Raw genomic sequence first — 15,977 nt, forward strand, 5'->3', positions numbered from 1 at the left:
AAAAGGGGAGAGGGGGAAGAGAAGGGAAATAAAAGATCAGGCTGAATTCAGATTAAAGGCCAGGTGGAATAGCTCTGTCTTACAGGCCTGACGGAAGGAGGTTAAATCCTGCAGGGCCCTGGTCTCATGGGATAGAGCATTCCACCAGGTTGGAGCCATCACTGAAAAGGCCCTGGCCCTGGTGGAGGATAGTCTGACTTCCTTAGGGCCCGGGACCTCTAAACTGTAATTATTCATGGACCTTAAGGTCCTGTGCGGGGCAGACCAGGAGAGGCGGTCCCGTAGACACGAGATCCCTAAACCACAAAGGGCTTTAAAGGTCAAGACCAGCAGGAGATCCCCAAGCCCATTCGGACCCCAGTTTCCTCAGTGAAAAGGAATTTTGTCAATTTGTCAGGAGAGACCCTTCTCTGCTAGAAGCCCCTTGAGAAAACTACCAGTCAGAATGGAGAACTACCGTATTTTTCGCTCTATAAGACGCACCAGACCATAAGACGCACCTAGTTTTTGGAGGAGGAAAACAAGAAAAAAAATATTCTGAATCCCGGAAGCCAGAACAGCAAGAGGGATCGCTGCGCAGTGAAAGCAGCAATCCCTCTTGCTGTTCTGGCTTCTGGGATAGCTGCACAGCCTGCATTCGCTCCATAAGACGCACACACATTTCACCTTACTTTTTAGGAGAGAAAAAGTGAGTTTTATAGAGCAAAAAATACAGTAATTTATATTCAATCTTCTCCTCCAAGGAGGTGAAGGCAGCATACATGGTTCTCCAGTCCTCACACAACGACCCTGTGAGGTAGGTTAGGCTGAGAGGCAGGGTCACCCAGAGAACTTCGTGATCTCTCAGGTCCTGATCCATGCAGGAATCACAGAACTGAAGAGTTGGAAGGGACCCTGAGGGTCATGTAGACCAACCCCCAGGAATGCATTAATCTCAGCTGGATGTTACATGGCAGGTGGCCGCCCAAACTCTGCTTGGCAGGGGGTTGGACTAGATGACCCTAGGGTCCCTTCCAACTCTACAATTCGATGATTCTATGAATAATCAAGGCAGACTCTTGTTTCCTTGCCAGGGAGCAAAATCCCAGGTTTCCCCCCCACCTTCCGCTTTCTTGTCTCTATGTGCCGTTCACAGCCATTTCCATGACAACCTTCTTCACCTGTCGTCTTCTTCCAGGCATAACAATTTAGCACTTCCTCCGTACACCTGGGCAATTGGGTCCCCATCGCTCAGGACCGGGGTGCATGCAGCAGGTCGGGTGTGTGATTTCCTAGAACAGGGTGGTGCCCACCCCCCGGTCGCTGCTGAACTACAACTCCCAGCAGAACCACACCTGGCATGGGAGGTTCAGTCCAAATACGACCGGAGTAGGGAACCATGTTGGCTACCCCTGCCCTAGAATCCCAGGAGGCCTGAGATCTTGGATGTCTATGAGTTCTAGAGCAGAGAAACCTCCAATCTGGTGCCGGACAGATGACCCGCCAACGTCTGACCAACACCAGATTGGGGGAAGCTACAGTAGACAAGTAGGGACACGGGTGGTGCTGTGGGTTAAACCACAGAGCCTAGGGCTCGCTGATCGGAAGGTCGGCGGTTCGAATCCCCGCGACGGGGTGAGCTCTCGTTGCTCGGTCCCTGCTCCTGCTCACCTAGCAGTTCGAAAACACATCAAAAGTGCAAGTAGATAAAAAGGTACCGCTCTGGCGGGAAAGTAAACGGCGTTTCCGTGCGCTGCTCTGGTTTGCCAGAAGCGGCTTAGTCATGCTGGCCACATGACCCGGAAGCTGTACGCCGGCTCCCTCGGCCAATAAAGCGAGATGAGTGCCGCAACCCCAGAGTCAGCCACAACTGGACCTAATGGTCAGGGGTCCCTTTACCTTTATCTTTACAGTAGACAAACCCTGGTTGTATGGAGCAGTTACTCTGAATTAATATACAGAGTCCTGGTTTCTGATCCATAATTGACTTCTGACTTCTGCTCAATGATTGAAACTAAGACCTTCACATTGAATCTGACTATGGACTAACATGAACTTATCTCGACTCATAAACTCTTATCTCTAATTCTGTAACAAATTATTGTGTTATACATATCCTCATGAGTTTGAGTTTGTAATCTCTGTTAGAGTTTGCCAGAATACACACTTTTGAATGGATTAGTTTTTGTTACAATTCACTATTGATTTGCGAGTAGGGCCCACTCCCACTACTGAAACTTACATTGGCCAGAGTTCTTGGTGTGCTTTTTTCTTGGTATATTTAACAACAAGAATTCCAACTTATTTAAAGTCAGTTTAGAGTACCATTGAATTGTCGAGTTGAAAGGATCCCCGCAAGGATCATCTAGGGCAGCGTTTCCCAACCTGTGGGTCTCCAGATGTTGTTGAACTACAACTCCCATCACCCCTAGCTAGCAAGGCCAGAACTCAGGGATGATGGAAGTTGTAGTCCAACAACATCTGGGGGCCCACAGGTTGAGAACTGCTGATCTAGGGCACCCGCAGTGCAGGAATCACAGCTAAAGATTCCTTGGCAGAAGCCCATCTAGCAAACGGGTCTCCATCACACAAGGGCAGACTTTGATAACCTTTCATAATATGGCATCCTTTATAAGAAGAAAATTCGGCATCTCCAAATCGATCGTCTCTTTTATGGGTCCTCTCAATTTTGCACCCTTCCAGGCGCTTGGAACTGCAGACACTGCCCTCAGTCCAGTGCTTCCGAGGCTCTTAACTTCCCAAAATCCTTCCTGATGTTGAGTCAGAATCTCCTTCCTTGTTATTTGAATCCGGTGCTCCCCCCCCCCTCAAAAAATGTTTAGTAAAGGTAAAAGGACCCCTGACCATTAGGTCCAGTCATGGCCGACTCTGGTGTTGCGGTGCTCATCTCACTTTACAGGCTGAGGGAGCCAGCGTACAGCTTCCGGGTCATGTGACTAGCATGACTAAGCCGCTTCTGGCAAACCAGAGAAGTGCATGGAAATGCTGTTTACTTTCCTGCCGGAGCAATACCTATTTATCTACTTGCACTTTGACGTGCTTTCGAATTGCTAGGTTGGCAGAAGCTGGGACCGAGCAACAGGAGCTCACCCCGTCACGGGGATTCGAACCGCCAACCTTCTGATTGGCAAGCCCTAGGCTCTGTGGTTTAACCCACAGCGCCACCCTAAACAAAAATGTTTAGGAGTACTCTAATGTTGACTCAAGGAAATCACCATTTTATAGTTCAAACAGGGAAAATAAATACAGTAAATGGACAAAAGTACAAAGAACATGCATTACCTCATATTACACAGCTGACAGCTCACAGTAGCTTCCACACTGGCATGAGGTTGTGTGCGCTAACATCTTCCCGATTCCTCTGCTTGCTGTCGGTGTCCGTCGCTAGATGTTGTCCTTTCAAATAGTCATTTTCCTATGGAAGTGAGAGCTGGACCATAAAGAAGGCTGATCGCCAAAGAATTGATGCTTTTGAATTATGGTGCTGGAGAAGACTCTTGAGAGTCCCATGGACTGCAAGAAGATCAAACCAATCCATTCTGAAGGAAATCAGCCCTGAGTGCTCACTGGAAGGACAAATCGTGAAGCTGAGGCTCCAAGACTTTGGCCACCTCATGAGAAGAGAAGACTCCTTGGAAAAGACCCTGATGTTGGGGAAGATGGAGGGCACAAGGAGAAGGGGATGACAGAGGACGAGATGGTGGGACAGTGTTCTCAAAGATACCAGCATGAGTTTGACCAAACTGTGGAAGGCAGTGGAAGACAGGACTAAATGACTAAACAACAACAACACTCATATTAAAATACTGCTCCTCAATGAGGACAGATTTTCATCAGTAAAAACACCACACATCCACATTCCACACTACTTCACATATTAAACGCTTGCTTCCGTCTGAGACTCAGGAAACACTGGAAAAGGAAAGGAAGCCGCCATCGGAGGTGGTAACAATGAAACTGACCAATCACCGTGCTAGATTCCAACTCCTGCTTCACATATTAAACACCCGCTTCCCTCTGAGACCCAGGAAACACCATGACAGGAAATGAGGCTGCCATCGGGGGTAGCATTCTACAGAAGAAACTAACAATTTTAATTTTTTTTAGCTTCTTCTCCTGTTAGATTCACAAAATGTTTAGGGGTACGTGTACCCCTGCATCCCCCCAGAAAAAACCACTGTTTGAATCCATTGATTCGGGTCCCACCTTCTGGAACAGCAGAAAGCAAGTTTAGCTTATATCAGCCAAACATCCGCATCCCTGGGACTTCCAAGGTTTGATAACAGTGGTTAGGAACCCCGTACCCAGGGCCAAATCATAGAATCAAAGAACTGTCAAGTTGGAAGGGACCACAAGGGCCTTATAGTCCAATTCTCTGCAATGCAGGAATCTTTTGCCCATTGTGGGGCTCGAACCCACAACCCTGAGATCCTTCCATCTCTCGGAAGACCACCCATTCTCTTGGCTAGGTTGACTGTAATCCAAGGGAAATCAGAGGACCCACTGTGCTGGGCTGCTACATACAACATTGACCTAGACAAGAGCTTTCCAAACTGTGTGTTGTGACACGTTAGTGTGTCGGCAGCAGTGTGTACAGTGGCGTCGCAACACGGGGGTGGAGAGCAGTGCGCCTCGGGTGCCATGTCTGTGAGGGTGACAAGAAGGAACCCATGGGGGCTTAGGGCGGCGCGAGCAGCTATTGCGCCATCGCCGCATGTGGAGGGTCCTCCGTTCGCGGCTGCAGAGGATCCTGGCGCCAGTGGTAAACTGCTATGTATAGCGCATGTGCGGTGTCACTACGTACGGCACATGCATCGTACATAGTGACGCCGCACATGCGCTGTACATAGTGACGCCTCGTCCTGGGTGTCACGACGCCTTCGTTCAACCCTGAGTGTGTATGTAGGTTTGTTGCACAAACCTGCACTCTTCCCAGGACTGGAAAGGGGCCGGTTCAAACCTCTGGTTTGCTAGTAAAACTGAATTACTGCGTCGCAAAATGATGCCCGTCTAAAAAGCCCGTTGCCAACATGAAAAGTTTGGAAAGCTCTGACCCAGACCAGTGGTTCTCAAAGGGCGTGGTGGGGCAGGAGAGGGCAGAAACTGTGGTGGGGAGATTCAAGGACAATCAAAGAAACATTTAAACATTTCAGTGCAGTGTAGTATAGCATCTAAATTTTTATTATTTGCGGAATATGGATCAATACCTTTTCAAAATGAGAGCGAGAGCTCCAGTGATACCAAGGCCAATCCTAGCTGTGTTTTCCAATGTATTTCTTATTGGTAGACAATTCGGCGTGGTGCAAGGAAATGTTTATTCTGAAAGCTTTATACCTACAGAACACACCTCTATCCTCCAGGTAAGCCAGAGCCACTTCTGCATTTTGTGGGTTTTTCCAGCCAGGACAGGAGTAGGGTCTGGGGCAGGGGCAGTGAGGGCTGTGATAGCCCCAAAGGCCCGGTAGAGGGGTCCGGGGGTGGGGACACAGTTTGTCCACAGGCCTGAGGTCACCAACCCGATATAATAGAAAAGCAGCCAAGGGAATCCATAGTTTGGATGTTAACAGATCATTATTATTCCTTGATGAGTTCCCTTGCTGGAGAAGCCCATCTTCCCTGCTCGTGTTTTAGCTTGGAGACCGGTTAAAGGTTTGTTTGCAGAAGGCCTTTGGGGTTTGCGGTCTGAGAAGTAGCTCCCAGGCCACGTTTTGAACGCAGAAATGCACATTAGCGGAACTAATGGTTGCTGCAAATGGGAAGAAGTGAAGTATTTTGAGCGCTTTGGTTTTTTTTGGAAGGCTCCGCATGGTGATTAGCAGCCAGAAGGATTGATTCTGCCCCAATCCTACACACCTTTCCCTCTCCAATAAGTGGAGAATCAAGGATATACATACTCCTCCGTAATACTAAAATGAATACACATCCCTACCTTGGGGAAAGGCAGTTGGTGGGGGAAGGCTCGATAGAGGTGTGTAAAATTGTGCACTATGTAGAGGAGGTGGAGGAACAAAAGTTTTTCTCCCCCATAGAATTGTAGACTTGGAAGGGACCCCAACGGTTATCTAGTTCAATGGCCTGCAATGCAGGAATCTCAGCTAAAGCATCAATGACAGACGGCCATCTAACCTCTGCTTAAAAACAGAGTTTTTAATCATAGTTTAGAGGTCCCGGGCCCTAAGGAAGTCAGATTATCCTCCACCAGTGATGGCTCCGACCTGGTGGCATGCTCTGTCCCATGAGACCAGGACCCTGCAGGATTTAACCACCTTCCGCAGGGCCTGTAAGACAGAGCTATTCCGCCTGGCTTTCAACTTGAACTTAGCCTGATCTTTTATTCCCCTTCCTCCCTTCCCTCTCCCCTTTTTATGAAGATTACCCGCTCTGGGATCCCACAGCTAATTCTCCCCTGGTCTCCTTGCTGGCCCAAGTAGGACCAATTCAGCCAGCTAGCCCTGGTGATCATCTAATGTTTATTGGATGGATTTTCTCCCTAAATTGATTTTTGAATTCTGAATTTATTGTTATTCATGTTTTACACTGTATTTTATGCTGTTTTTTGTTGCATCAATTAATTGTTTTAAATTTGTTGTTAGGTGCCCTGAGCCCAGTTTTCTGAACTGGGAAGGGCGGGGTATAAATAAAAATTTATTATTATTATTATTATTATTAAAAAAACCTCCAAGGAAGGAAAGTTGCAACATTAGATCTCACAGACATTCAAGGACGCTGAGTGCCAGGAGAGTCAGGACAGCTATCAGGAAGTTATTCATCAGGCAGCGCACAGTTAAAGTACGGAACTCCCTGCCACTGGAAGCAGTGATGGTACCAACTTGGGTGGCTTTAAAAGAGGAATAGACAAATTCATGGAGGAAGAGAGGGCTGTTGATGGCTACTAGCCATGTCTATGTTCTGCCTCCACAGTGGGAGCGTCAACAACGTCTAGGCAACACGATGACCATATACATATGTAATAGACAATCTTTATAGAATTCCTTCAAACCATAAAAAGTTCAAAATGAATTCTTTAGTCTCAAAGACTTTAAATGAAGCGAGGTACCAGACTTTGTACGATGAAAGACAGGCTGCGAAGCTTTGTGTTTTCAGCAAATATGATGTCCAACACTGAACGGTGACTCCGGATATTGACTACTGTTTCGTAGAATTCTTCGTCAGCGTGGTGGGAGGATATAGAATTGCTTCATAAACTGAAAATAAAATTTTACAGACGGTGACCTGCATGCACATATCACTTTACAAAAATTATAAACTATAATACAAACAGAAATGAGAAAGAGTATATACCCCATCTTATTTCGAATGAATGTATGTAAATGGAAATACCAAATGCTGTTGAACAGTGCTCATGTAATAATGTAGTCACTGCTACTAACAATATTTTTGAGAAACATATAAAGCAAGCTTCTATAAAGATTGTCTATTACGTACGTATATGGTCATCGTGTTGCCTAGACATTGTTGATGTTCTCTTTGCCACACAGGGGTTGGTTTGGATACTATCCACAGTGCTTCTCAAGACCAGTTCCTGGAAACCACAGGATGGTCTTGTGTTCGAATCCTGCTTGCTGGTCTTCAACAGGCATCTGGTTGGCCACTGTAAGACAGGATACTAGACTAGATGGACCACTGTCCTGATCCAGCGGGTCTTCTTGTGTCCTTATGCTCGTACTGCCCTCCCGGCTGAGGTCACACGCTGTGTTTTTGTCAGGCACGTTTTACCCAGGAATTCACTCTTTTTGCTAACATTGTTGGATCTCTTGGCATCTCTGTAACTCTTGCTGACGCAGCCAACAAGTTGCAGCACCCAGAATTAAAGTGTTGCTCCAGATTTTGTCAAAACCACCCACCCTTGGTCTCTGCAACACATGTGTGGGTTGGTTGTGGTTTTACCTGACTACAGGATACAACATCCTGATTTTTTTTTTTTATTTTTTTTTTGCATTCAATTATATAAGCTATACTGCAGGACTTGCTGGTTATATCCTGATGGGTGTAATATTGGTAGCTGGAATTTTTCTTGCCTTTCCTTGGGGTTTTATGGGTTATTTTCAGCCCTAAAATGGAGCTGTTCTTTTTAAAGTCCAATAAACAGATCACTTAATTTATAACAGACCTTTTGCAGTCCATCGCTTCTTTAAGCATCAATGGCTCAAAGCTTTGCGGTTTCCTTAAGTGGGTGGGAAGATCTTGTAGCATGATTAAAACAGTGATTAAGTATTGAAATAGCGGGTGACAGCGTTGCCTGTTTTTTCTTTTCTTTTTGTAAAGGAAAGCAAACCTGCGAACGGCATATTTCAGGAAGCCAGTTTGAAAACCTGACTTGGTTGTGGATAAACTAAGGGAAACAAGGGCGGAATTTTTAAAATAAAGCCAAGTTTTTGCTTCAATCCACCTTGCAAGATAGAGAGAGGAATGAAATGCAAATGGTTTTCATCATGGGTAGGCAAACTAAGGCCCAGGGGCTGGATCCGGCCCAATCGCCTTCTCAATCCGGCCCACGGATGGTCCAGGAATCAGCGTGTTTTTACATGAGTACAATGTGTTCTTTTATTTAAAATGCATCTCTGGGTTATTTGTGGGGCATAGGAATTCGTTCATTTCCCCACCACCACCCAAAAAAATATAGTCCGGCCCCCCACAAGGTCTGAGGGACAGTGGACCGGCCCCCTGCTGAAAAAGTTTGCTGATCCCTGGTTTTCATTGATCCGGGGCCTGTCAACAGGAGAGCTATGGGCAGAACAGGGACCGGCAGTTTGTTGCCCCGGTCATGATGAATTGCACTCCATCCCACCACTCAGGGCTAGGCTGAGCCTTGGGGGGCAGGCGGTAAGACAGGGGGACTCCATTGCACTGTGGGGCTGAAGCTCAGACTGCAAGAGGATTCCTGCAACAGGATTCCTGAATGTTGGAAGATTCGGGACAGATACAAGGAAGATACTACGGAACTCACTGCTACAAGATGGCCACCTAGACAAATTCATGGGGGCTATTGATGGCTACTAGCTAGGGTGATTCTGCTCTGCCTCCACAATGCTTCTCAGTTCCAGCTGCTGGAAACCCCAGGAAGGGAGAGATGCTCTTGTGCTTTTTTCCTGACATCATGGGCATCTGGGCAGCCACAGTGAGAACAGGATGCTGGACTAAATAATAATAATAATAATAATAATAATAATAATAATAATAATAATAATTTATACCCCGCCCTCCCCGACCAGAGCCGGGCTCAGGGCGGCTAACACTAATAAAATCACAGTAAAAACAAAGGGGGGAAAGAGAGGGGGGGAACCAATTTAAAATACAGGTTAAAATGCAATTTAAAATGCAGCCCCGTTTTAAAGTAGCTGGTAAATCAAGACCATAAGGGGAGGGAAACAGAAGTGTTAGACTGAGTCCAAACCAAAGGCCAGGAGGAACAGCTCTGTCTTGCAGGCCCTGCGTAAAGATGTCAAATTCCGCAGGGCCCTAGTCTCTTATGACAGAGCGTTCTACCAAGTCGGGGCCAGTACTGAAAAGGCCCTGGCCCTAGTTGAAACCAATCTAACCTCCTTGAGGCTCGGGACCTCCAAAGTGTTGTTATTTGTGGACCTTAAGGTCCTCCGTGGGGCATACCAGGAGAGGCGGTCCCATAGGTACACGGGTCCCCTAGGCCATTGGCCTGACCCTGCCGGTTCTTCTTATTTCCAGCGGAGCTTGGCTGCTGTTTTCAGGGATATTGAAAAATGAAGAGGCATGAATAATGATTGATCTGCGCTGTATGCTTGACATGCTTACCTTGCGACGGAGGCCAGCTCAGCTGTCTGAGTTCTGGGAAGGAAAGGGCTTGCAGCTTTCACTTGGCATCCTTCCCTCATCCCTCGCCTCTTTGCCATTCCCGTCAGGTTCCTCAGCTCACAGGTCAGCGCTGATAATCCTGCTTACTTTGACAGCAACAGGGAGAAGATCTGGCCTCACTGTATGCGACTTGAGAGAGGCAGGCTCTTCTGTTTACTGCGTTGGCTTTGCCGTAATTGCATTGTGGTTTTAAGCAGGGAGCTCTTTCCCTTCTGCTTTTCCCCAGTTAAGGATGGAGGAGAAATTTGCTTCAGTTCATGGTATTCAGAGGGACCTGCCTCATTCTCACATTGGGAAGCGATATGCAAACTAACAACGCAGGCATTCTTTCAAAAGAGCACTTCCCTGAATTTTGTAACACTGCTCTCCAACCAAAAATGTTAGGGGAAAGCATTCTCACATTGCATGCATTTGTGGAAACGTCGTATAATGCGTGTTATACATGGAGAAAGCATGGTGGAAATGTGAAGGTTAGGCAAATCGGCATACGAAAACGTGTAGATTAGGAGAAATTTGCACTAGGACGCAGGCGAATGTTCGTAAGGTCTTAAAAGTAATTCACAGGAACTGAACGGAAGATTGGGAAGACCAGAAAGGGAGAGGGAAAGAATCTTCCAGATTTGTCCAGTTGGCCAGTTCCAGAGTTACTCTACGGAACTCCCTCCCACAAGAGGCCGAGAAACCTAGATGGCTTCAAAGAGAATTAGACACATACGTGGAAGGAGAGAAGGCTATTGATGCCTACTAGTCAGGAGGGATACGCCCTGCCATTGCTGTCGGAGGCTGTGGCGTTTGCCCGTTCGTTTGAAAATGTCTGTACAGGGGGAGAGAAAGGGTTCATATGTAGACCAATAGGAAAGCCGGAGGCGGAGCCTACCTGTTTATAAAAGGGCTTGGCCCAAGGTTTGGGTGTGGGTAGTTGGTTGGTTTTAGTGGGTTGGGAAAGGCAGTTGGAAAAGAAGTTGGAAGGCAGTTGGAAACAGAGAGACAGTTAGTGCAGTTGGTTCTTGTGTGATGATCTCCTTCTACCGGTCCACAATAGAAGGTGTCCTTTCATACTGCATCATGGTGGGGGACGCTGGTTTGACATCATCTGATAGGAAGTGCCTACAGAGGGTGGTGAATACAGCACAATATATTATGGGCTGTCCCGTGAATCCACTGGATGAAATAGCGGAAGAACGTTGCCTCAGGAGAGTGAGGAAAATTCTCAGGGATGATTCACACCCTGGCCGGCACTTTCTTGATCTCCTGCCCTTGGGCAGAAGATATAGAAGCATGATTAGTTGCACCAACAGGGTAAAGAACAGCTTCTATCCTGGGCTGTTAGGCTGCTGAATGAAAAGATAACAACAGGGCAACTGACTTTCGGGTTTGGTGGGTGTGCGTCAGTAAACAAGGGGAATTCAGACTAAGCTGAGTGAGGGGTGCTCCTGTAATCTCACTGTAACAAGTTGTACTGTAGCCTTATTAGACTTTACCGATTGGTGGGCTCTGCGTTGCTCCTGGACAGGAGGAAGGAAGTCAAATGACACCGAGGGTTGGTCCAGAGAAAGAGTTCTTTATTTCTGCTCTCCGGAACAGCAGAAAGGCACCTGCGTGGTGTGTCCACAGCAAGTCCAAAGAAATGAGAGATTACATGCAGTATATATATCCTCCAGGCACCCTCTCCCCCCTTCCCCAGGAATCCAGCCACGTCAGCTTGTACACGCAGGTTGACATCACAGATGTTCCTGCTCTGGCACTCTTAACCATAAAAGGGATTTCCTTCCTGCACTCCTGACCATAAAAGGATATTCCTTTCTGTTCTTCTGACCATAAAAGGATCTTCCTGTTCCTACTCTTATCTTGGAGCAAGAGGTCACCATCTCCAAGAACACCCTCTGGCGCTGTTCCCAGACTAGGTCTGTGCGTCTTTTGTGGTCAGGATATAAGATAAGGCACAGACGTGTCTTCCCTGTTCTACTGGTACAGTCAAGGCCATCCTTGCCGTCACAAACTGATAAAGGAGAGGGCTCTAAGCACTTGTTTATACAGCTGGGTTTCGGCTCAAGAGCTCAAGTTAAAGCATTTTAGCTAAGGAAAAATAGGGATTTTGGTGCAGTTTCAAACTGCCTGCACAGTCAGTTTTGGGTCTGGGAAACCCATTCCTTCAGTACAAGTGACAATAAAGTATTTCAATAGAAGAGATAGAGACAGGATAAAATAAGACTAAGAAGGTAAAGAGTAACAGGGAACCGCAGAGCAGGAGAGTGTTTCTCATGTTCTCAGGCCGTGTTTGACGGTTTTCCTCTGTGGGCCACAGGGAGAAGAGACTGCTGGTCTAGGTGGGCCATTGGCTAGGGTTGCTGTATTTCAAAAAGCGACAATCCGGGGGGAATCCGCCAAAATCTACACTTCCGACACGGGTTGCCATACATCCGGATTTTTCCAGACATTTCAGCAATTTCTGCCCAGACACTGTATCTGATGGGCGAATCCTGGCTACGTCAGGGAAATTCCTGACATATGACAACCCTACCATGGCTCTCATCCAGCAGACTCCCCTGATCTTCCCAAGATCCACCACTGTCAGGCATGGAGAGTCCTCCCCTCCCTTCGGTAACTTCATAGATAAGAATTAGCAAGCAGTTGACAGATTTCTAGTCCTTTTATTATAGCATCATGTTGCGAACACAAATACGCAGCTCTCCACAAGGAGGGCAACTGGCTCGTCTAATCCTCCTTCCAGCTTCCGCTATCTTTTTCAGCGCCAATGGGAAGTTCCTCCCTCCCTCTGACTCCTTTGCTCTCTGATACGTTTGGACCTCTGAGTCCTTGGTGAGAGGGGGGGTGTTCCCCACGCTCTCGAGAGACGTCTCAACTAGCTGCCCCCTCCATTCTGGTTCTGTTGTCACTATATCAAAACTGGGTAACTCCTCCCTAAGCTGTTCGGCTCTGTCTCTCTCTCTCTCTCTGCTTCTGAACACGCTGTGGACGGGGGGGGCGATTCTTCCCCCTCCAGCTCTCCATCGGAGAGAAGCTAGTCTGTCATAGAATGCATTCCCCAGTCCTCATCTTCAGACCATTCCCTGACAACCATAGATTCACAGTTGGCAAGGACAGGTGGGGAGGGGGCAGTATCAGGAGACTCGGGGGGGGGCAAGGCCCCCGATTCCCAAGAAATGCTGACTTTTTTCTCTCTTCCAGTGCTGCCTGCTGTGCCCGATGCTGACCAGACCTCCTGCGGCCTCTCTGGGTCACCCTCTGGGATTCTTGCCCTCCACACCTTTGCCAGCCTGCCCCTAACTAGCAATGACCTTGTGGAACTGGCCGCCCGCCCCACCGCGCCCCCTTCCCCACTGCTACTCCTGCCCCGCTCCTCCTGCTGCCCGCATGCCTGCACCATGACAGGGGCCCGGCAGCTGGATTCCTGCGGAGGAGGGCTGCGTGGCCAGGAGCGTGGCTCGGGCTGAGGGATGGCCTCGCTGGACCTGCCCTACCGCTGTCCGCGTTGCGGGGAACACAAGCGATTCCGGAGCCTGTCCTCCCTTCGGGCTCACCTGGAGTACAACCACACCTACGAGACCCTCTATGTCCTCTCCAAAACCAACAGCATCTGCGATGCCACCGTTTTCCCCCTGGCGTCCGACACCACCCTCCTGACGCCCGCAGCCCGCCGGGACATCTTTGAGAGCACCTCCTTCCAGGGCAAGGAGCAGCGCTTCACCTGCGACCTCATCGCCACCGCCACCACCGAGGAGCTGGACCCGTCGTCCTCGCCCGTCGCTTCCCGCTACGTCCACGAGATTGAGATCCCCCTGACCGAGATCTTCACCCGCAAGGCCATGACCTCGGCCACCACGCCTCCCGCCGCCGCCGCCGCTGCGGTGGCCGCTGTCGATGCGGCCTACGAGGAAGGCCTGACCCGCCTCAAGATCCGGGCCTTTGAGAAGCTGGAGGTGGACAAGCGGCTGGAGAAGCTGACCGAGGAAGTGGAGCAGAAGATCGCCTCCCAAGTCGGCCGGCTCCAGGTGGAGCTGGACCGCAAGAGCTCGGAGCTGGAGAAGGCCAAGCAGGAGAGCATCCGTCTCAGCCGGGAGAAGCAGGAGCTGGAGGAGAGGGCCGTGGAGCTGTCCCGCCAGGTGGACGTCAGCGTGGAGATGCTGGCCTCCCTTAAGCAAGACCTGGTGCAGAAGGAGCAGGAGCTGAGCCGCAAACAACAGTGAGTGATGGTTTCTGTGGTGTCAGGGGGTCTGCTAAAGCAGGGGGTGAGGGGGTGGCCCACAGGCCTGATCCGTCTTCCTTCACCCCATCTTCTGATTTTGCCAATAGCAGCAGAGAAAAATGGAAGTATCATTGAGGAAGGCAGAGGTTTAAACACAGGAAGGGAAGGAGGGAGGGAGGGAGGAATCATGGACTGGTTGGGTGCAGAAGAGTGGTGGGAAGAAACAGTTGGGGGGCCACCAGGGGAAGAAGGCTCAGAGCCTGGGAAAAGGTGGTGGGACGACAGTGAGCGGTCAGAGGGAGAGGACTGGGAAGAGGAGGTGTCGGAAACTGAAGTGGTAACAGGGCTTAGTGAGCGGGGAGAGTCTGTGGCAGAGAGCAGCCCAGAATCAGAGGCAGGAGAGGAGGAGGAGACAGGTCAAGAAGCAGAGATGAGTCAGGCTGACAAAGAGTCACAGGTATTTCCCCCTCCTGCTGCGACCAGATCCCCTCCCCACAAAATGTGGAGTATACATTTCATGAAATAAATAATGATTTCACAGAAGGAGAAGATCGTGGTCAATAATAATTCCTGGAATACAATCAGTTCCAGCAAAAAATCATACGTTGCAGAAAATTGCCATCCACAAGTTTGTCTTTTGACATAAGTCATGAATGACCGCCAAGTATAGGTTTGGCTTCTCTCTTGGAAACTTGTAAAGGATGAGTGAGTTTTCCAGATATCACGAGAAACAAGACCTTCTTAAACCAGTTAGTCCTTCATCCCTGGGCAATGGTTGGCTGAGTGGTGACAGGCAACAGTTTTTCTTTTTTAGAAAAGTTTAAAGCAGTCACAGAGACTAAATGAGGGATTTTGATTTATTTATTTTACTTATTTCATAAAAGTTATACACCGCTTGATTGTTGAAAAAGAAAGGTTTATATCAGGTAAAACAGTTTGCAGAAACATCTACAAACCTACTTTAAATCAAAGCAGAATATTAAATCATATTGCCATTTCCCCCTGGTGTCAGAATAACAGGATGGGGCCAGATTCATAGTCTTCGGAGAGAAATGTCTTGGCATCACAAAGCCTGCACGAAACTCTCTTCCGCTTTCCCTGCCCAGCAAAAGCCTGCTCATTCTTTTCAGCTAGAGCCTGCAGTACACCTGCGTCGGAGTGCAGAAGGCAACCGGGTTTTCTTGGGGAAATCCTTTTGGGTGGCCTCCCTCTCAGAAACAGGCTGCTTCACGAAGAAAGCAGATAATGTGGGAAGGCACACAGGGGCGGAATTAATATTTGCATGATCTTAAGTAGAAAGATATCTGAGGAAATGGAGAATCAGAGGCAATAATCCCGTCTAAGAAAATATGGACTGAAATTTAATGATCCCAAGGCGCTCTGAGTATCGCTCCTCTCTTGGGTATCAGCCCAAACAAACAGTCATCACACATTCTCTTAGATGGGATTATTGCACCTCGCTCTGAATTTCCTCCGGTATTTCCAGCTTGCTCAAATATTCATTCTGGCCCTGTTTGCTTTTTCAGACTTTCTTCTCTTTGTGTGTGTGTGCGATTGGCATTGCAAAACTCATTTTTCTCTGGATTTGCAAAGAGTGAAGTCATTCTCAGATGTGGGCAAAAGACACACACACACACACACACACACATATTCCTCTGAACAATTCCTTCTGCGATCTTCCTTTGTCTTCACAACGCCTCTCGGTTTGGTATCGTCTGTGGATATAAACACCCAGACGTTTGTGCCTTTTTCTGCCTTCTCTGAAAGCAGGCGTTAAATAAGACCAGACATTTCCTACCATTCCCCCATTCTGAATCTCTTCCTTTGTGGTCTATAAGCCAACATTTCCCTCAAGCAACAGCATGTTCACCCCCAGAGGCTTAAATTAATTTTTCAAGTTGGATTTCATGCGTCGTTTTGC

At 48.2% G+C, this 15,977-nt stretch overlaps 1 protein-coding gene across 3 annotated transcripts in view; it reads left to right on the top strand.

Annotated features, from left to right (window-relative positions):
* The window catches only part of FBXO41 (F-box protein 41), a 74,445-nt gene that overhangs the window by 9,267 nt on the left and 49,201 nt on the right, over positions 1-15,977 (top strand). For 2 of the 3 annotated variants that reach the window (XR_013990463.1, XM_081020776.1), the window contains exon 2: positions 13,039-14,053. Coding sequence is in view for 2 of the 3 variants with exons in the window: in XM_081020776.1 (XP_080876902.1) it covers positions 13,308-14,053 (746 nt within the window). In the remaining variant the exon portion in view is untranslated. Of the gene's footprint in view, positions 1-11,346; positions 11,754-13,038; positions 14,054-15,977 lie in introns of those variants that run through there. The other variant, XM_081020777.1, reaches the window with a different exon arrangement.

This window comes from Podarcis pityusensis, assembly GCF_964106645.2.
Source record: "Podarcis pityusensis genome assembly, chromosome: 9".
NCBI lineage: Eukaryota > Metazoa > Chordata > Lepidosauria > Squamata > Lacertidae > Podarcis > Podarcis pityusensis.